Source organism: Epargyreus clarus, unplaced genomic scaffold (assembly GCF_041222505.1).
Source record: "Epargyreus clarus isolate Ecla_fem2 unplaced genomic scaffold, WU_Ecla_fem_2.2 ptg000012l, whole genome shotgun sequence".
Lineage (NCBI taxonomy): Eukaryota > Metazoa > Arthropoda > Insecta > Lepidoptera > Hesperiidae > Epargyreus > Epargyreus clarus.
Window position 1 is genome coordinate 7,493,911 of NW_027332220.1, and position 20,655 is coordinate 7,514,565.

General features: G+C 34.9%; 6 protein-coding genes across 7 annotated transcripts; 3 read left to right on the plus strand and 3 right to left on the minus strand.

The window, feature by feature from the left end:
* The first annotated feature begins 296 nt into the window (after positions 1–296).
* Positions 297–3,969, plus strand: LOC140746275 (histone deacetylase 8). Of its 2 annotated transcripts, none has more exons than XM_073078354.1 (8): positions 297–660; positions 734–917; positions 1,209–1,350; positions 1,721–1,827; positions 2,365–2,557; positions 2,728–2,900; positions 3,257–3,457; positions 3,652–3,969. In XM_073078354.1, exons 1-8 carry the CDS (start codon positions 580–582, stop codon positions 3,924–3,926), a joined length of 1,356 nt encoding a protein of 451 aa, XP_072934455.1. In that variant the 5' UTR covers positions 297–579; the 3' UTR covers positions 3,927–3,969. The 2 variants fall into 2 exon arrangements, with proteins under 2 accessions (XP_072934455.1, XP_072934454.1); XM_073078353.1 differs by having other exon boundaries at positions 301–660; positions 734–923.
* Positions 3,970–4,099: 130 nt separating this feature from the next.
* Ubc10 (ubiquitin conjugating enzyme 10) lies at positions 4,100–6,697 on the minus strand. The gene is made up of 4 exons (XM_073078356.1): positions 6,470–6,697; positions 6,176–6,271; positions 5,580–5,766; positions 4,100–5,167 (listed from the first exon to the last, which is right to left on the minus strand). Exons 1-4 carry the CDS (start codon positions 6,494–6,496, stop codon positions 5,013–5,015), a joined length of 465 nt encoding a protein of 154 aa, XP_072934457.1. The 5' UTR covers positions 6,497–6,697; the 3' UTR covers positions 4,100–5,012.
* Positions 6,698–7,138: 441 nt separating this feature from the next.
* eIF3c (Eukaryotic translation initiation factor 3 subunit C) lies at positions 7,139–12,965 on the minus strand. Its single transcript, XM_073078357.1, has 7 exons — positions 12,804–12,965; positions 12,533–12,649; positions 11,392–11,809; positions 10,710–11,083; positions 9,076–10,359; positions 8,519–8,812; positions 7,139–8,238 (listed from the first exon to the last, which is right to left on the minus strand). Exons 2-7 carry the CDS (start codon positions 12,623–12,625, stop codon positions 8,068–8,070), a joined length of 2,634 nt encoding a protein of 877 aa, XP_072934458.1. The 5' UTR covers positions 12,626–12,649; positions 12,804–12,965; the 3' UTR covers positions 7,139–8,067.
* Positions 12,966–13,255: 290 nt separating this feature from the next.
* On the plus strand, positions 13,256–14,860 carry LOC140746278 (uncharacterized). Its single transcript, XM_073078358.1, has 2 exons — positions 13,256–13,645; positions 13,728–14,860. The coding sequence occupies exons 1-2, from the start codon at positions 13,484–13,486 to the stop codon at positions 14,778–14,780; spliced, it is 1,215 nt and encodes a 404-aa protein (XP_072934459.1). The 5' UTR covers positions 13,256–13,483; the 3' UTR covers positions 14,781–14,860.
* Positions 14,861–15,225: 365 nt separating this feature from the next.
* Snap29 (Synaptosomal-associated protein 29kDa) lies at positions 15,226–16,915 on the minus strand. Its single transcript, XM_073078359.1, has one exon. It carries the CDS (start codon positions 16,729–16,731, stop codon positions 15,925–15,927), a length of 807 nt encoding a protein of 268 aa, XP_072934460.1. The 5' UTR covers positions 16,732–16,915; the 3' UTR covers positions 15,226–15,924.
* Positions 16,916–17,150: 235 nt separating this feature from the next.
* MED31 (mediator complex subunit 31) lies at positions 17,151–20,646 on the plus strand. Its single transcript, XM_073078387.1, has 4 exons — positions 17,151–17,328; positions 17,402–17,491; positions 18,231–18,400; positions 19,288–20,646. Exons 1-4 carry the CDS (start codon positions 17,313–17,315, stop codon positions 19,429–19,431), a joined length of 420 nt encoding a protein of 139 aa, XP_072934488.1. The 5' UTR covers positions 17,151–17,312; the 3' UTR covers positions 19,432–20,646.
* The last annotated feature ends 9 nt before the right edge of the window (positions 20,647–20,655 follow it).

The window sequence follows — 20,655 nt, forward strand, 5'->3', positions numbered from 1 at the left end:
CGGTTTTATGTATTAATATTTTATTTTATTTTGAACAGTGAAACTAAATATGCCAAAAATATGTCAAAAATCTCATTGTTTTATGCAATACTAGTTATTGTGATACTGAGGATAAATTAACACTTTGGTCCCGGATGTCGGGTTCGTGAGGTGATTTGAAAATATCCCTCACAGATTTATCTTTAACAAGTACTTTCTACAGGAACCATTGTCCAGTAATAAAACATAAAAAAATGTATTAAACTAGACTTAGATTGTGTATTTTAGTGGTAAGTTAATAATTGAGGCTAGTAACATTTATTTTCCCACTTCCTATTTCCTGAACTTACTACTCAGCATCCCGCCATAAATTAGTTCCGCTATGTCAAATTTCAATTTTATTTGTGAAGTTGTGAACTTCAACAAGTTCAACAGCCGTCAACTGTCAAGACAATGAGTGCTAGCCTACAAAAGTCAAAACAAAACAAATGAAAGTTAAAACTAAACACTATATAGCTAAAGTTCGATAGGATAAATATTGTTTAAACACAAAAAGTTACTATACATAAACTAAAGATAAAACTTGTTAACAAAGCCTACATGAATAAATTAAAAGTATGCTATATTTGGGACGAAAACCTTATTCAGCATTGCGATCGTTTACCTGCAGTTGTAGGTCGCGTAAGTAGATAAGAGTTAAATAAATAAAATCGTTAAATAAATTTCATATTTAAGTCTATCTTCTTATTAACAGGCCTCAATGGTGCACAATTTGATAACCGTTTATGGTCTTCTGAAGAACGTTCAAGTTGTTCGATCATCACCAGCTACTTACAATGACTTGAAAAGTTTTCACTCTGAATTATATTTGGATCACTTGAAGAAACTTACTGATGTTGACGATGACTACATTCCGGACTCTCAGGATGAGGAATATGGTATTGGTTAGTGATTTTATGAGTATTAATGTGGTGGTTGGCAATTTTCATTATTAAAATTCTCATGTACAAATATAATAGACTTATTGTTAAAGTTTAGTATTTTAATTTTTTATTATATAGATGGAGTAGATGAGCTTGTATTCCACCTGATGTTAAGTAGCTAAAGCCACCGATGGATATCTATAATCAGTCCCAGATAAGATTAGATTCCTACCTGAGGTTGGCTACAGAAAGTATGTCTCCTTTACCACACTAAATTATTTGTAAGAATCTTTTTTATGATTGCAGTTTATGACTGTCCACCAGTTTCTGATATGTACCAGCTAGTTACAACAATTGCAGGTGGTTCTATCACAGCAGCTAAGTGCCTGCTACTGGGTATTGCAGATGTAGCTATCAATTGGTGTGGGGGCTGGCATCATGCACAAAGGTATAACATGTATAGATTTATAATACTCTCTTCTGATATATCATACTATTTTATAATAAACATTTCTGTAAACTCTTATAAGTATAGTATTTTAAGTTGTTTTCTTCTATATATTGAACAAGTAGTGTTCAGAAGAAACTTAATTTTAGAAATGTATTATTATTATCCAGATCACAATTCATAATACACAAATGTAAGAGTCATGTTTGTAGTGCTTGTTAAAAAAGATGTTTATGTTTTAAGCCTAATTTTATTTGAGGAACTTTTATATTGGTTTTTTTATTTACTGTTACGTCTACTTACAGTTTACAACGACCAAATATGATAACGTCAAAGAATTATTATTTTCTCATGAGTGTATTTTTTTTAGATTTGGTGCAGAAGGGTTTTGTTATGTGAACGATATAGTATTAGCAATTGAAAAGTTAAGACAAAAGTTCCCTAAGGTGCTTTATATAGACCTAGATGTTCACCATGGTAGGAAGTTCTTATTTTATTTTTATTTACCTAATAGATATGATGATTTTCATGTAATCTTATAGTGTCCGAGCTTTTGCCCACGGCTTCACTCACATTACGAAGTAATATTTTCATCCCCTATTTTATCCCCTTGTGGGTAGAATTTATCAAAATCTTTTCTTAGCTGATGCCTACGTCATAACATCTACCTGCATGCCAAATTTCAGCCCGATCCGTCCAGTGGTTTGGGCTGTGCGTTGAGAGATCACTATGTCAGTCAGTCACCTTTGAGTTATATATATTTAGATAGCTTTAATATATCATAAAATAAATAGTCTTGTATAAAACATTCTCTAAATTTTGTTCTTCCAAATAATCATTTCGATTTTTGGTCACATAAATTTCATACGAATGAAAATTCAGAGTGATAAATGAGACAAGGATGATATTCCCTTCTTTTTCATTCAACAATATGCCCTGTAATAATATTGTTGAATATTACATCTGCAGTTCAATACTAGAGTATACTAATCTAATTTACATGTATATGTGCAGGAAATGGTGTTCAAGATGCATATAATTTGAGTAAATCTGTGTTTACTCTGTCATTCCACAAGCATGAACCAGGTTTTTATCCTGGAACTGGGTCAATTGAAGACACTGGCAGTTTATCTGGTAAAGGGTACAGCTGTAACTTCCCTCTTAAGAGTGGATACTCAGATACAACACTACAGTATGTTTTTGAAAAGTAAGTTCTAATATTTTTTTTAAAGTAAAGTAGCATGTTTACTCATATATCTTTATAATTGATGAATGATTTATTGATAAGATTCATTCATACATACATACATTACTCTTTTACCAAATAAACTGATTATATTGTGTAACAATGTTTTCTTACTACTAACTTATTTTTAGGACGTTTCCAATGATTTACTCCAAGTTTTTGCCTGATGCAATTGTAGTGCAATGTGGCGCTGATGCACTGGCGCACGATCCTCATGGCGGCGCTAGTATGACTACAGATGGTTATTGCAAATGTTTAAAACATGTACTTGATAAAAGAAAACCTACTATATTGTTGGGTGGTGGTAAGTTTTAAGTAACCTACATTACAGATATTTCAGAAATAACTTCCGTGCAGAAAAAAATGTAGTCTTTGTTATAAAACCATATTATTACCTTTTCATAGTAGACCTTTCAGAAGCATCTCATCAGTTTTCAAGAGTAATTTAAACAGAGATTGAATTGTAAAAAATGATCAAATTGTATCTTTATTTAAATTGCCATTTTAAACAAGAACACACTTGTATAGCTATATAGTACCTAATTCAGAACAGTTTTAAATTTATCATATCAATGATTGTCCTCTGGCCATTAATAGAACTCAAAACTATATTCAGTCATATAATAGTTGTATAACAATTATAAAAATTAAAAATAAAAGGGGGCTATAAGCACACAAATGCTGCACGCCTTTGGACTACACTTCTGGCGCTAGTGACAGGAGATGAATTAGATGAAAATATACCGGAACATGACCAGTGGCCAAGTTATGGACCAGACTATTCACTGGTTGTAGAACCTACACTCGCCAAAGATACGAACTCGAAGGAATACCTAGATAAATACATTGCAATTATAGAATGTGAGTAATACCAAAGAAACTTATCATTTTTATATGTATATTGTACGTATAATTGTATGTGTAATTGCAATTTCTTATGAATCAGCTCAAGTAGAGTGTATACAAAGATGTACAACTGTATTTAGTAACAATTTGTTTGTTTTACTGTGATTATATTCTCAATGATAAATTTACAAGATGTATTTTTTTTACAGCTAATTTAAACTGTATTAAGGGTGAATTTAACAATGAACCGTTAATAAAGAGACAGAAAATGGAAGATAAGAAATACTTCAGTTCTGAAAGTGATACTACTAAAGTCAATACAAATGACACTAAACACAATGAAGAAATGAAAAGGTCAGAAAAGGATGGATTTGCAGAAAACTGTAGTCTGCTTGGGCAAAGGATGTTTAGGGGTTCATACTCAAAATGTATTGAAACTCCTCAATTAGAAGATTTAAAAGATGTATATGAGTTTGTGGACTAAAATGTAATCTAATTAAAAATGTATTAAATCTATTTTTCATGTCTTTTGTTTTGTTCTTTGATCATAAATTCAAATGATGTTATAAATCTTTTGTTTAATACTTAAATGGTTTTGTGATTATTCTTGCAAGCATGTACTCAACACTTAAAATTTACAAAAAAAAAAATAAACCATTAAATTGGAAAAAAATATATATTCTCTCACTGAATTAACACACAGTAAGTTACCAAGTAACACATTTAACTTATAGAGGGAAATTAAATAATGTAGTTGGGAAAATTAAAGTAGTGGCACTCCAATTACCAAATCTGCATAGTGACAATTTAAATAGGGGATGACATAATTCAAACTAGCTACTACAGTTTAACAGTACCTGGTCAGTAACATAATAATTATAAACACTGAACATATGGTCTGGTTAAACGATACAAATGAATAGAAATAACGAAATGTGACAATCCCTTTGCAATAATGTGATTCATCAACATTCCATTATGTTCAGTTGACACTCATTTACATTACACCATCAATAATATTTTACTGTTTTCCATTACAATACTAATGCAGCTTAATTTTTTACATCATTTGATTCATCTACATTTTTAAATAGGTACTTGATCAGCTAAATTAATTAGATTCCAAAATCATAAATTACTTTAACATCTTAGTGGTATATAAAGTGTGAATCTTTACTTGAAACCCAACATAGATTCTAATAAAAAATAAGCATAAAATTTAAGCAGTTTGCATTTGCCAATTCCTAATTAACTATAACCCATGTTTGTCAACAGTGCATTTAGATTTGCAAGCAAAGTGGCTTATGAAATAATAATGTAATAATTTATTTAGTTTTGGATTTATTTTGAATCTACAGCAATATCAAAAATTTGAGTCCAGACTCATATGACTAGTGCACTCATATTAAATGTCTTGCAAATACTTATGTACTCTAGTATTGTACCAGCTTAAAATAGTATTTAAATGCAAAAAAATAGATGAGGTTGGAGGCCGTGCATCAATACAAGCAGTCTAGTCACATTTGTGTTAGACATCTCTGCTGTAAATTCAATGGTTGCATTGCCTAACTTAGTCTGTAGGCCGTTTTTCACTGTGCTTTTTAGTAAAGTCTTCTGCATTCTTTGTGAACTTTTTTCTATCCTTGAGAAACTCCTCAGCTAGTTCAGCACGTAATGGATGTTCTGGTTCAGGATCATTGACGAGAGCAACTAGAGCTTGAATAACTGAAAAGGGCAATGGAAATCTATAAAAATGTATAAAGAAACCATGGAAAAAAGACAGCATTTATGATTTAAACTTATGAGCTTTGAGAAAAGCATTCTTTTTTATCAGACAAGTCTCGTCAAATAATTATATTTTAAATTTAGTTAAGACTTCAGTCTTCGCATCAACGTCGTCTTCATCAGTTCCCTGCTGCATGTTATTTTATTTGGTATGAAAATGTTGACAATTTTGTAACTCAATAAATATGGATTGGGGAAACAATAGCAATACATATATACAGAGAGACAGCTTAATAATTAGGTTTTTAATTCAATTGATTTTTTTTTGTTTATACTCATGATCTGATTATTTGAATTGGCTCATAGCAATAGCAGATTCCTTATTGGGAATAAGTGTTTAATTATTTCATACCTTGATCAGTCTTAGTGGCAGGTTTCCAGTTTTCAGCACTGATGATGGGCAGGCACACCTGACCCTTCTCATCAATATTGGGGTGATAGATTTTAGTCTTGAAGCTTATCTTAGGCGGTTTGAATGGGTATTCAGCTGGGAAATTGATCTCAATGCGAAATGCTCCCTTATTGTAGGGAGGATTATCCTGGAAGATATAAGTGAGTATAAATTATATTCTTATTATGAGTTGCCATTATAGTCCTGTCATAATCACAATCACAGTTCTAACTACTTCTCTACAGTACAATCTTATTTTCAAGATTAGTTCTTAATACTGAGTTTGCAACATACTTTATTAGAATCACAATATATTACTTTTTGTCAAGCTATTCCAAACTTATTTCTAATATGGAGGTAACATAATATTGAAAAAAAATGTCAATGTATGAGTGATTCACTCCAAATGTTCTGAATTTAAAGTAGATTATGACCTACGTATTCAATTGGATATTATTCCAAGTTGGGAGAATTTAAATAACTAAAAAAAATATGTCACTACTAAATTATTGATTATTTGTGAAATGGGTGGCTGTGTATAAGGTATATGCACTTACAGGAACAATCAATCCTTGCCATGTTAAGATATTGGATTCATCCACTTGGATATCTCTGAAAGATTTAAGTCCAGATTGCCGAATGTCATGTAGTTCCTGAAAAAAGTGCACAATTAAAATTAAATCAGCGTTGATCAATTGCAAAGATTACGAAAGTATATAAATGTTATGTTGAAAAGCATAATATAACGCATTGCAGTGCAATAAAATGTATTATCTTCATAATCAACTGTCTCGCTTTTGATTTGATATAGTTATGACCAAATCCTTTATAAATATCGCTGATTTCCTTACTTTCTGAAGTCTTCTCGTCGCAGCCATTGTTATGAAATTCTGGTGAAATATAATACCCTACGTGTTTCGGAGTGTGAAATTCTTTGATATACCACTTATATGGATGCCCACAATAATATCATAATTCGAAGGAATCTTAGCACAAGGAATATGACTCAGTAAAACGTCAACGATACGTCGGTCCACCTGCAAAATCGGTGACCGCCATTACAATACAAATAGGGGTGTCGCACTACGGAACATCAGGGACATATGAAATGTACTGAGCACGAAATGTTCCTCCTTGTCTATGAAATATAGTTGCGACGTAAACGCAGTTGATACATGGTCTAAAAGCGTATAAATATCTAAACATGATTAGATCGCCAATTTATTCGCGTGAGAATTCATAATTTTCGTAAAACAATTTTTAGTATTTCCAAATCCACACAATAGCTATCTTAACGTTTATTTTAAAATTTTCCAGAGTGCAGTTTTAGAAACAAATAACCATAGACGAAAGTGATAAAATTAATTCAAGAATCAAGATTAGTCTCAGAGAATGGAGATTACTGTCATTAGGTTAAAATTACTTCCACTTTGTAATGTAATATTGTTTTCTCGAAAGCGTACCTTAACTCATACATATAATATTTTTAAAAATATATTATGTAAGAAATAAATGAAAACTTTTGTGACAATTTATTTATTGAAAAAGTTTGTCATTTAATATGACTGAAATTGATAAAACTACAAATCGAAACCGGTTTTCTTTTAATTACTTGGAAACCCATGAGTCTATATAAACTTTATATAAATATGTGAAAATTTCCTAATAATAGTTTGTTTACAATATTGCTTCCTATATATTGAAAAATAGCGAAATATACAAAATTAATTGTTTTAGAAAGAAATACCTATTGCTGTTGAAATAAAATCCTATACAAAAAGATATAAAAAAAGTTGGATATAATATATTATGTATCATGTATTTTTTCATAATAGGCTCCATAAAAATTACAATAATTATGTAAAATGATATTTGTTACAGTATGTATAAAGTTTCTGTACATTTTTTATTATGTAGCTACAATAGTTCACAATATACTATATATTATTTAAAATGTAGCAGAAACAATACAAAAAATTGAAGTTTTAGGGCCATGGCATGATAATATGAATAGTAGTATCGGCATTTTGACCTATTTACTGTAGACCTAACAGACATGCTGGACACATTGTTTTTTAGGAATATTTTTTTAGCAATTTGGAATCGATAATGAATTTTGCAGCCTGCGTCGAACACTGATTGGGGCATGTCGTAATTTAAGTTTTAAAAATAAAAATACAAAATAACTATTTTATTACAATAATAACACAGTATAGAACGGATGTCGAAAGTTTAAACGTGGCCATTGCTACGAAGGACTTTTTTATTACTTTTCAATATAAATCTATTTTTGTTTCTAATATGGTATGATATAGTGTAGTTGACAGACTCAAAATACAGAAATCCTATCCAACGCACAACGCAGGCCGCGAGCCGCTCTGAAGGCACACGCATAGAGATATCTGGTGTATGTTTGTCCGCACATCGTCCGTTGGGTGTACTGTAAGCCTTAGTCGTCGTGGCCGCGCTCGTCGTCGCGGCGGCGGTTCCGCTGGCGGCGGCCCCAGCCCTCGCGCGGGCGCTCGCGCTGCCGGCCTTCGCCGCGAGGCGCTCCGCCCCGCTGGAAGAACGAGCCCTGCTTCTCGAAGATGCGCTCGTTCGAGTCCACTAGGTTGCCCACCTGTTAAATTTTAATTTGACTTGTAATAATGTTGGCAACTAAAAGGGTAAAATTCAAAAGATGTGTGAAGATTTAGGTTTTAGAAGGAATTCATCAATCTCAGTAAAAATACATACTATGCATACAACATATGAACAGGAAAAATAAAATATATTTGTAAATGTTATTGCCGATCGAAAATAAAAAACTAAGATTATAATTTTGAGTTTCAAGTGGTTTAATTCAGCGGGGAACAAAGATCAGAAGGTGTCATATGTGTGCGTAGAATGTGTATCCTCACCTTATCCGCAAGTTGGAGCGCCAGCGCCTGCATGCGGGTGGGTTCAGAGCGGTGGAGGATGGCGCACTCGCTGGGATCGTCCAGCGACGCCAGCAGCTCCTCGTTTATGATCATCTTGGAGACGAGCGAGTGCACACGCTGACGGGGCAGCTCGAACATGTCGGCCAACGAGCGCAGGGACAGCGAGGCGTAAACGTGCGCGTACGTAAACAGGTAGGTACGGAGGGACTCCTCGCGAATCAGCCGACCCAGCATTGCGCGTACATTTTCTGCTCCGACCATAAGATCCCATACCTGAATAGAATGAATCAATAAATACATTGTAAGAATGGAAAATTAAAATAAAAGAAAGTACAGCAATTACTTAAGTCAAATCTGATAAAATCATCATTTGCTTATTTTTGTATCAGACTAGGACTAAAATATCACAAAAACTACGAAACAACACAAGAAAATTGTAAAAATAGGAATCTGAAATTATTGAAATCCCACATTTGGCACCTATCCTTTGTTATCTAGAAAGAAAGAAAATAGAATAGTAAAATGACTTAAGTTACCTTAGCATTCATCTTCTCATTGACAATAAAGTTAAGGCAGGCGCGCCAGTCGCCGCGGCGCATGGCTCTCGCGGCCGCTACGGCATGCTCTCGCATAGACTCTGGCGGCCCGACTAGCGCCTGCCGCTCGCTCGCACGCAGATTCTGGTAGAACGTCTTGCTAATCATGCGACGACGCGCGTCGAACTCGTGAGCCGCCATGTACGGTATCTCGATCAACATCGCGGACACCAGGTACACACATTCGAGCAGCTCCAAGTTAATGTGCATATGGAATGGCATCTGACGCTGCTTCTCAATCTTTTCTTGCTCCTTTGACCGTTCGTGTTGCCGCTGCGGCAGGAGACCTTGAGCCAGCAACTCCTTGGGTTTGCCAGTCATCATGAGCTCGGCCAAGCAGCCGTGGGCTTCCTTGACGTTGCCACGGCGGAACGCGCACAGTCCCAAGTTAGCCATAGTACGATTGTACAAAATTTGCGTGCTCGGGTCGGAGTGTTGAACGTTTTCTTGCAGGTGAGACATGAGAAGCAGGTCGCGTGCTTGGAACCAATTGTCGTGTAATGCGTGATGGTAAATATGCGAAAGAATAGCGCGCGTTCTGAGACGATCTGTGTCGTCGTTAGCATAAATGAATTTGCAGAAGCGCTCCATCTTTTTAATAGTTGTTTCTTCTCCTGGCGGAAGATCTTTCTTCACTGCACGCGGATCGAACTTATAGTAAAGATGATCGATCTTCCGAAGATAAGCACGGCATATTTCTTGCGGTGTACCGTCACGTTCGACAACTTGGCACACGCGGTCTATGAGAGCGGAGACCCTCACCTCATCCTTTAGTCTTTCCACATACTCATTAGAGTGAGGATCGCATTCCTTTAGCAATTTAGTAAATTCATCATCAAGTCTTTCCAGGGATGTCAATACACAACCGCGAACTTTGTACGGCGGTGTTACAAGTTGTTCATTTTCCTCTGTGATCGTTTCACTTAGAACCATGTCTTCATGGGCTAGTAGGATGGTTACCATCTGATCCACATTCTCTACTAGACGTGACCAGTACTCTGGTTTCATGGCATCAGATACCTTCGGGTTGTAATCGAACAGAGCGGCAACAGTTGCGGCGCGCAATTTAAGTTGTAAGGCGTCGCCAAGATTGTGTTGCTGAGCGACTGTACGTAATTCGTGTAGGAGTTCTAATTGCGCGCGACGATCCGTACGCTTGCGGCCACGTGCAGCGCTGATTTCACCGAGTTTTTTCACAACAAGAGCTGCATCAATATCACTGTCCTGTAACAATTACGATTACGTTATAAATGATAATAACAAATAAGTGGAACATTTGGAATTTTAATATCAGTAATACTGCTTTTATGACTTTTGTATCACTATTAATTCTGCTGTTCTAATTCGAATGATGTGGAAATGCAGAATTACTTATACATAATTAGTTACACTTAACACTTATGTACATATTATATTAGATCCCATCATTACTTCGATTGACTTAAATAGGTCAAAGAGTTCTATTTGTAGCTGACAACACCTGCAAAATTGTATAGAATTAAATGATAATATTCCTTCTATAAAAAGGAAAATAAGACATTTTTAGTACACAACAACGTCATAAGAAAACGTACCTTAGCAAACATTTTCGGCTTGTCGGACGTAGCAGCGCCTTTCCGTACTGTCTCCCATTCGCCGCCATCATCAGCTTGGTCTCTCTTGCTGATTTTTCCGGCTCTCTCCCGGCGCTCCCGTCTAGCCCTACGTCTGTCCCGTTCTTCGTCGTCATCTCTCTCAGTGGTTCGCTTCAAGAACCTCTCACGGATGGTCGCGGCGCCGCGGGCTTCGTCGTCGGAGCTTGAGCTGGAGTCAGAAGAGCTTGAGCCCCAATCCATAGAGTCCGAAGACTCGTCGTCTTGAGGCGGCGGGCGACGTGGCGGCTCGGGTGAACGACGCGCTTTCGGTTTCTCCTTAACTCTATCCTCGGATTCATCTGACGATGACGTGTCTATACATGGAATTATAAACATAATGAAAAAAATTATGTTTGAATTTGACAAAAAATATACAAAATGTAATATTGTAAGTTTAAAAAATTAGGTAAATTAAAATAAATACATTGCAAATTCAATTTACTTTCACATTTTTAATTGTTGGAACCATGTTTTACAAAAATTGTAGATGAAATTGTGCTAAAGCAGGTCAAATATAGCATGATTTCATATAAAATAAATAATGGATATTGTGATTCTTATCCAGTGTGTATTTAAAAAAAACAAGTCTAAGTAATGTCAAGTGTGCCATGGTAACACCTACCTTTTCTCTCATCATCATCTACAGGCTGATCAGGGTTCTCCCTAAACGATGAAATATCCGATTCAAACTCTTTAGTGTACTTCCTGAGTTTCTGTCTCAAGGATGTAAGGGCTTTGCTGTTGCCCTTAGACAGAGTCTTTCTGGCATCACGGTCATTCCAAGCCCCCACAACCCAATCATCCAATTCCGTCAAGGCCTTTATGAAGAACCTCGGAGCTACCCCATTCTCTTCCTTTAATACAACAGGAGCAGCTCTAGTGTACGCCTTCTGTAGCTCTTCAAAAGATGCGAGCGCTGACGAGAAGTCTTTAATCTTACGGTGGTTACGTAACGAGTGGATGATTCCCTCTAATTCCTCATATCTCTTCTCTTTCATAGAGCGCACCACACGCCTTGTTTCTTCCTCATCATCACTGAACTGTAAAAAAATAATATAATAACATTATGCAAAGGTAGTACATAATATTAAAGTTTGATCAAAAATGTAACAGATGTAACAAGTTTTGTTTTATTTATAAGTGTTATTGAGATATAAACATTTTTAAAATTCTTATTTTGTTCACATCTGTTATAAGATAAAGATTGATTTAATATGTGGTGATGTAAACACTCAATTTGATATTTATTTCCAAAATGTTTTCAGTTAAATTGTGTCTCCATTGGATAGCGAGTTAAGTGACCTATTACAGTTGGTATTTAAATATTTTTTTAAGTGATGGATGCTGATATTCATGAGCGGAAGTGACCATTTAACATCAGGAATACTACATGCTTGTTTGTCACTCTAAAATTGCAAAATCTTTTATAAATTGTTGTCAGAGATCACTAATATTGTGAAGGATAACTATTATTTAGTAGTATCTACAAATGTATGATGATGTATTGTGCAATTTATATACTTATTGTACACATAATAAATTTCAAGACATGACTATATTTTTTACACTAAAATGTTCTTACATTAATATATAACGACAATGCTAAATAGGAATACTAATAAACACCTTATAGGACTACAAACTTTTTAATATTATAGTGTCAACTTTGCTTGCGTTCTTCAGTACTTGGGATGAATAAAAGGTTATAGAAAGTTGATGATAGATTGCAATTAAAGATTAAAGATAGATGTATGTTTTCTCACCGTGTAGACGGGCGCTGGTGCACGGACTACCTGTTCCTCCTCACTCGAGCTCTCGGACTCGGAGTCCGTGCCCGTTGCAAAGAATCGACTCATTTTGCCAACGACTCACCAAGTCACCTGCAAACAATGCTCATAACACTAAAACACTCAATATGCTAACACTTATACATGATAAATACTTGTTATATTCACGGAAAATAGCAAAATGTGTTATCGTAAGCAACGTTTAGGTTAGAACTGTAACATTCTTCGACTGTAATTACTTTGATACCTTATTACTCTAATTCGAACTGCAGTTTTATTAATAACGATTAATAACAGTTGCTTCATGAAACTAATATGAATTTCATTAAATTCAGGGAAAGCCTACTCGCCCACGAAGCACTCCACACGTCAAAGAAATTAAGAAAGGCCGCAGCCCGCAAGTCAAACTAGAGTAGAGTTGATAGTTTATGGTATGCCGGAATTCCGAATGGCACACATTCGATTTCACGGATACGTATCGGAACTGGACCTAGTGGTACGATCCAAAGATTACAGTATAGTATACAGTTCTGAGTTAATGATTCCAATGTTCAAAATAAAAGCAAAGCTGTTGAAAAAGCGTTTGAGTCGAATTAATTAATTAACTTATCAGGTCCGATATGGACCGGATGTAGGACCGCGGCTCCGGCTGTACCCATCACTATTGTTCTGACGGGAAACAATGCGTTTGGCTTAGGCCGAAAGGACAGAATCCAAGGCTGTGTTACCATCAAACACACATAAAAAAGGGAATTTATGTGTGAACTGTGAAATGGCGAAAGAGAAGCAAATGAAGCAAATACGAAATGTATGACGATTCTTTATGGCTAAGGAATCTGAGATACCTTAAGTAGGGGGTATGGTGTGCCAGAGAGGAAATGGAATTAATTGCAGACATTGCAGCGGAGTGTTTGGATAGAGATCATAATGGAGTTTGATAATCTAATTTTACCGTTGACGAAAAATATATGTCGCACTTGCCTCGTCGAGTCGGATTTGTCAATGTTTATGAATATACAGGACCTAATTGAACATGAGATGATTAAGGTTAAACTTATAGACATATTGATCTTTCTGAATTGTTTTGAGGTAAGATTGTGTTGTGTGACACCTGTTTTATACATAAACAACATTTTGATGATTATTCATAGTTAAATCTTACTAATTCCAGAATAACGATGAAGAGAACTGGCCTCAAGGAATATGTGCGTCGTGTGTATCGACAGCGCTAGTAGCGTATAACTTCAAGCTGAATTGCCTGAAAGCTAACTGCACCCTCTCCCAAATATTAACTGTACAGTCATCGCCTTCCAACTTGCAAAGATCAGATATAGATTCGATTGATATAAATGTTGTATATCAGGACCATGAGTACGATGTTCCTTTCTTCAGTAATCAGCCTGCTTTAGATTTCGATTCTAGCTTATCAACCAATAAAGAGCTAACCCCTTTACCCCCAGTAACAGAGATTACTTCAACTGAACGCCCACCGCGGAAAGAAGGAGAGAAGAGATATTCCTGTACCTTGTGTTCCAAGTCATTCACTAGGATATATGGCCTTCGCTGTCACATGGCGAAGCATAGTAATTTTCGCAAGTTCTTATGTTACAAATGTGGAAAGAGTTTTCATAATTCCAATGGTTTGAGACAACATTTGATTTCACATAAAGATGTTGCTCAGTTCAAGTGTGGTTTTTGTAACAAAACATATAAATCTAGGCAGTCTCTGAAGGAACACTTCCGTGTTGCACATTCAAGTAATAGAATGCTGTTTGTGTGTGTAACATGTGGAAAAAGTTTTACAGCCAAATCTACACTGATGATGCATATGAAAACTCACAGCGGACAGAAAGAGTTTGCATGCGCTCATTGTCCTAAATCTTATACCAGGGCTTCCTATTTAAGAGTTCATAGCTTAGTTCATCTGGGCCAAGAGAGACCAAAACCTTTTGTATGCAACTATCAAGACTGTGATAGAAGTTTTTCAACCAAACATTCCTTATCCATTCATATTGCACATTCTCATACTCTGGAGAGACCTTATAAATGTGATATTTGTTCAAAAGGCTTTGCTACGACACCTGGTTTGAAAAATCATAGAGAATCTCACATTACAAAGGATATCCCTTGTAACATTTGCAACAAGAAATTAGCAAACAAGAGGATATTACAGAAACACATGAAAGTTCATGAAGTGGACGATAAGACCATCTTGAAACAGTAGAAGACAATGTAATTTTTTTATTGAAGTATGTTTGACAATTTGTCATTAATTTGTGATAATAAACTTTTGGTTGGTTTAAACGGTGTATTACTTTACGTCCACAATGAGTATGAAATTAAACAAATATATTGCAATTACAACCAAAATCATGAAATTAAATTATATATTATGCGAGTGGAATTTGTTTACAGTTATTCCTATATAAGTTAACTGGTCTAATAAAATAAAATATTAAAACTAATTGTCAGGAGTGAATACTATGATGAAATATAATGTAACAGTTATTTCAATTAAAAGGATTATATTATAGCAATTTGCATTGAGTGAATAAGTTAGAAATGTTAATCCTTATCAGTTCTTTAATTTTATAATTTCTTGTTAAGTTAATTCATAATTCATACTTAAATGAAACTGGAGGTAATCAGGAGAATTTGCAATAATAAGAGACCTATGAATTTATTTATTAACATACATATAAATACAAAATAATACAAAGCATTTTTACACATTACAGTATGTTATATTGATAAGCATGTGTTTGAATAACTAATTACTACTTATATAGTATTATATACAGATAAAATTTATCCTTGAACCATTTCACATAGTTTTTAATTACTAACTGGATAAACATTAGGATATTATCATAAAAATTTGTTTACTCACTAAAACTTTTAAAAATAATTAAAACATAACTCTATTTATATGTAATTGGGATATATTATAAAACAGTATAAATGTACCACTTGGGACTTGTTTATACAAAAAATATTTTGCAGCATGTAAAATGGTTACATACATTTTCCAAATACACTCTTGCACTGCTCATAATTATAACGAATGTGCATAGAACAGTGGTCATTTACAGTATTTATAAAGAAAATTTGAAATAGTTTTGCAAAAAATGGTGTTGATTATTTTCTGATAGAAAAGCTAAAAGTCTAAAATGCAAAGGGGGCACTTTGTATTTTAGACTTTTAGCCTTTCCAGTGACAATATAATGTACAAAATCATGTGACATTTTGGAAATTTTTAAATAATATTCTACACTAAGTAACACTGTGAGCGCTATTATATACAATATCATTGAAATGCTCTACACCCAACAATTAAATCTATTTAACAAAAAAACTATAAAATTTAACTATTTCCCAAGTATTTTGTTCATCTGTTTATTCTGTTTACCAATTTTGATGTCTGCCACCTCAACTTTATCCTGCAAGTTGTCTATGAGATGGTTCTGTGCATCAATTTCTTCACCGAGAGCTGTGCCTAGACCTTTCAACCGCGATATGTGGTGCACCATTTCTCCCAGGTTGGCATCTAACATATCATTCATACGCTGGCTATCTGAAATTGGCTCAACAGTGGCGGCTTCATCCAGGCCGCGCAAACGTGTCGACGGGTGATAATTGTAGCGCTCCTCAGCACTAAACGATGGTGAATTACTTATAGTGTCCTCCAATCTACTGCTTGTACCAGCTTTCATACGACTGTCTGGAGATGCTTGGCTTCGAGGCGGCGTCGGATCAGATTTACCAGATATGTAGTTTTTTATGCCGTAAAATACAGATTTGATGCCATTCAGATGTTTTTGACTGTAGTTCAGATTCGTGTTAATTTCGTCGAGCCTCCTGTTAGTGCTTTCCAGTTGTTCACGTTGCCGAACCAATTCTTCGGCCGTGGCGATACCAATCTGCTCAGACTCGCGCAACAGACCTATGCTTCTCGCTGACGAGTCTAAGGTACGTTGTTCTATTTCTCTTTGTTTTTGCAACATAACTTGCCTTTGTCTTTCGAGTTCTCCAATGTGTCCCCCATAGCTTGGAGCAGTAGGTTTTGGTTGAGGCGGAGGGATCCTTGACCTGAAGCTGTTAACAAAGGTATCGTCGTCGACATCGTCATCACTAAACAAAGCACTGGAGTTCGTTAAATATGTGTGTCCCGACATTTTAAAACCACTGAATAAAGTATTTGTAAGTCAACCTTGGAGATACTGACACCAATAACTAATTAGATAAGGAATTTCCACTTTGTTCTCGTAGTCTTATTTAATTGCACAGGAAATGAGGAAACTGGGTGGCGCTGACGATTGGTGATTGTTGGGTGGATTTCCCTTTTATTTGACAATGACAACAGCGAAATGACTGAGATGGAAAATAAAAGTATATTGCAACTCGTCCGTAAATCGGACCTAGGAAAATAAATATAATTAGAAAATAAAAATCATTTATCTCATATACTATATACGAATCCTGCATAGTTCACATCTATTATTAAATGAAAATCACTATTAAATTAATTAGTTTTTTTTAATATATATAATCTGCGGCCACATTGACATTGACATTTTATGAAGTTAAAGTTTGTTGTTGATTTATGTTGTCAATGGAGTTGGAGTGTTCTTTTATATCTGAGTTCGCATTATTTCATTTATTATAATAAAATCGGTACCTGCACTTTAAGCTTAGGCTTTGAAAATAAAACAAAATCTTTATTATAGTTCGATTATAAATACAGTTCTTATTCAAGATGATGGCAGGAAAAGGTATTTAGAAACTTAATGTAGTAGTAGTACATAATTCTCAGACGAAAAAACTAGTTCTTTCTTTCATTTTCAGTTATGACGGAAACTGATGAACAGAGCAGGATAAGGTTCCAAGTGGAACTGGAATTTGTCCAGTGCTTGGCTAACCCTAATTATATTCATTGTAAGTTAATTCCCTTACTTTTAGCATAACTGAACATTAACATAACATTATTGAAATGCACGAAAAGACGGAAATAAAAAGCTGTTGTTGTGTGTAGTAAGGTAAAATTTGGAAAATTAATTTCACATATTAACTATCTAATGGTGTAAATGGTGTATCGAAGGTGGTAGAACGCTTTGTGGCTCGACTCCGTCGGCACCACCGCCACACCTATTTCTACCTAATAACAGCAGTGTTAGGCGCTGCTGTGTTCCGGTTTGAAGGGTGTGGTAAGGGAGACAGACTTTTCCGAGGCGTTCCAGCTTAGCCCTCAGGGGTAGCGGCGCATCTGTGGCCGACCTCGGGTAGGAACATCTAATCCTATCTGGGGTTGATTACAGATGTCCATGGGCGGCAGTAGCCACTTACCATCAGGTGGACTGCATGCTCGTCTGCTACTCTTATATTATAAAAAAAAAAAATAAGTTTGAAATCTACTGATCTATAAAATAACTAAGCATGGTAGATTGGATTTGGTTTGATGCATTAACATTTTTTATCCCTTCATCGGTCGGTGATCTGAATGAGGTGGCTTGTTACTATGGCATTTGGATAGATAGATAGATTTACTAATAGATTTATATTGAGACCTGAAGTGTAATAATAGTGAGCGACCAATGGGTTTATATCATTTTAAATTTTGAGTAGAATTTGACATCCATTCCATTCCATTTGACTAATATATTAATATTTATTCCAGTTTTAGCACAACGAGGCTACCTTAAAGAGCAGACATTTGTAAATTATTTAAAATACCTACAGTACTGGAGGGAGCCTAAGTATGCACGGTACCTTAAATATCCAATGTGTCTGCATTTCCTAGAACTACTGCAACATGAGGCTTTTAGAAGAGAGTGTGTTTCAGCACAAGTAAGTATTGTTTTATAAGTAGTTCTTTATAAGTAGAAGTATTCTATTAACATTAGGACTATCAATGGAAGATACATTTGCTGGTCATAGTTGTCATGAGTGAAGCTGCAAATAAAACTGTATAATAACTCAAGGAAATATAACATAACTAAAGGTCTGTGAAAAATCCGTGACATTATTTTTGTCATTCAACTTATCAGATTTTGGACGGTAAATAGACTTACTATAAAGTCTATACTATCTATATATCTACTACTACTACTACTTATGTCATATTGACAATGACCAGTGATGTAAATCACCCGAAGTTTAAAGGAATAATGGGAAATTTCATATGTTAATGACAAATATTAAAGAGGTTCTTAGTTTGCAATAGCTATAAACAATTTACTCAAATTGTACTAAAAACAACTTCCAACTCTAAAAATTTCACAATTTATTATGACTTAATTAAATGTTTACTTATTTAATATAGTACAAATTACTCATGATTGTAATAAACACAACTTCCAACTCTAAATTGTAGGAGAAATTTATTACAACTTTACTTAAATGCTTACTTATTTAAAATAGAACAATTCTCTCATAATTGTAATAAAAACAACATCCAACTCTAAATTGCAAGAGTAATTTATTACAACTCTAATTAGATATTTACTTACTTAACATAGAACAATTTACTCATAATTGTCATAAAAGCAACATCTGATTTTAGACTAAAATTATCCCGAAATTGAGACATTTTATTTTTGAAATTATTACAATTATTTTATTTTTGTTTTTAAATTAAAAAACGCATATCGTGAGTACCCGTTACATAATAAAATACAACATCCTACTCTAAAATGCAAGAGCAATTTATTCCAACTCAACTTAAATGTTTCCAGGTGTGCAAGTTCATGGACGACCAGGCGATCCTGCTGTGGCAGCACTACACGCGGCGGCGCACGCGCACGCTGCAGCCGCCGGACGCACCCGCGCCCCCCGCACCACCTGCACCCCCCACACAGGCCCCCAGGCAACAGTCATGAAATAATATTTAAAAATTCCTTAGTGTTAGTTCTCTAGCGGCTTAAGGGGCGCGGAAGGGGTGAACCGCCCCGGGCCTCCGATCCTGGGGGGCCTCCAAACACAGTTGTTAAAATAAGGTCGTCAAAACCAAACAATATATGAAATGTGTATCACTCAGAAAACAAGGTAACCAAATCACAAGCGAATTCAAGTAAACTTTTTACACTTTTGGTGGCCTCCATTCAACTATCCACCCCAGGCCTCCAACGACCATAGTCCGCAACTGGTTATGTTGTAATGATTATTGTAAATTAGAAATAATAATGTAAATCAAACATTTCTTAAAGGATATAAGAATAGACTTTTAATCTATCAGCATTAGTTATGTAGTACTATTTACTGTAAGCTAATGAATAATACTGTTAGGCAAACATTTCTTTAACAATATAGGACTTTGATTATTGTGCCAGTTCTCATTAGGTTGGACCGATTTAGTATCATTATATGAAAAGCAAATTCTGACAGTTGGCATACTGTTAAACTGTGAGCTTATATTAACAGAATCCACACATATTGCTTTATGTGAACGGGAAGATCCTGCATTCGGCAAACAGTAAAATGTTGCCACATAGACAATAAGGGTCATTCCTACTGCAATATGCTAAATTGCCCCTGCGGCAGGTGTGTGAGTAGCCTGTTTAAAATTAAAAGGCCAACCCCATGTTAATTGCCACATTGTCAGAAGTTATAGAATAAATAATACCTTTATGTGAAGTATTATTCTTTTTACAAATATCATAATAGTAGAGTTTGTTAAAAGAGGTAATCTGAAAAACTAATGGACTGACTCATTTTTTTTTTCTTATTAGAAAGTTGCGTTAATTTAGATATAATAAAAAGGTTATGACAATATTGTTGTTTATAATAATCCCTTGTTTTCTAAAAGGTTGAAATTTTGTATAATAACGTGAAAATCTATATGATATTTAATGTATTGAATCCCTCATCAGAATACCAATGGGCATGATGACAAATTTTGAAGTCCCCTTTTATAATGTAGGCACATGTCTACTGATTCCAAAAATCGTATTATTTCGGCTATAAATTCAGTATTAACGGAAATATTACCATTTTTAAAACAAATTTTGAATGAAGCGCGAAAACGCTCACGGGTGTCATGGCGTCCGCGAGTGACGTCACGCTTCAATATCCCATAGAAAAGTTCAAGCAATACGGTGACACGC

Bases quoted from the DNA above. Each gene is read 5' to 3' on its own strand.
- LOC140746275 (XM_073078353.1), top strand. From the start codon at position 580: ATGAATAAATTAAAAGTATGCTATATTTGGGACGAAAACCTTATTCAG. The intron at 924-1,208 runs GTTAGTGATTTT...TTATGATTGCAG, and splicing joins GGATGAGGAATATGGTATTG to TTTATGACTGTCCACCAGTT. The intron at 3,458-3,651 runs GTGAGTAATACC...TTTTTTTTACAG, and splicing joins ATACATTGCAATTATAGAAT to CTAATTTAAACTGTATTAAG.
- Ubc10 (XM_073078356.1), bottom strand. From the start codon at position 6,496: ATGGCTGCGACGAGAAGACTTCAGAAA. The intron at 6,272-6,469 runs GTAAGGAAATCA...CACTTTTTTCAG, and splicing joins CGACGAGAAGACTTCAGAAA to GAACTACATGACATTCGGCA. The intron at 5,168-5,579 runs GTATGAAATAAT...TGCCCTTTTCAG, and splicing joins TGCCACTAAGACTGATCAAG to TTATTCAAGCTCTAGTTGCT.
- eIF3c (XM_073078357.1), bottom strand. From the start codon at position 12,625: ATGAGTCGATTCTTTGCAACGGGCACGGACTCCGAGTCCGAGAGCTCG. The intron at 11,810-12,532 runs GTGAGAAAACAT...ATTTTTTTACAG, and splicing joins CACCAGCGCCCGTCTACACG to TTCAGTGATGATGAGGAAGA. The intron at 11,084-11,391 runs GTAGGTGTTACC...TTCCATGTATAG, and splicing joins AGATGATGATGAGAGAAAAG to ACACGTCATCGTCAGATGAA.
- LOC140746278 (XM_073078358.1), top strand. From the start codon at position 13,484: ATGGAGTTTGATAATCTAATTTTACCGTTGACGAAAAATATATGTCGC. The intron at 13,646-13,727 runs GTAAGATTGTGT...TACTAATTCCAG, and splicing joins TCTTTCTGAATTGTTTTGAG to AATAACGATGAAGAGAACTG.
- Snap29 (XM_073078359.1), bottom strand. From the start codon at position 16,731: ATGTCGGGACACACATATTTAACGAACTCCAGTGCTTTGTTTAGTGAT.
- MED31 (XM_073078387.1), top strand. The intron at 17,492-18,230 runs GTAAGTTAATTC...TATTTATTCCAG, and splicing joins TAACCCTAATTATATTCATT to TTTTAGCACAACGAGGCTAC. The intron at 18,401-19,287 runs GTAAGTATTGTT...AAATGTTTCCAG, and splicing joins GAGAGTGTGTTTCAGCACAA to GTGTGCAAGTTCATGGACGA.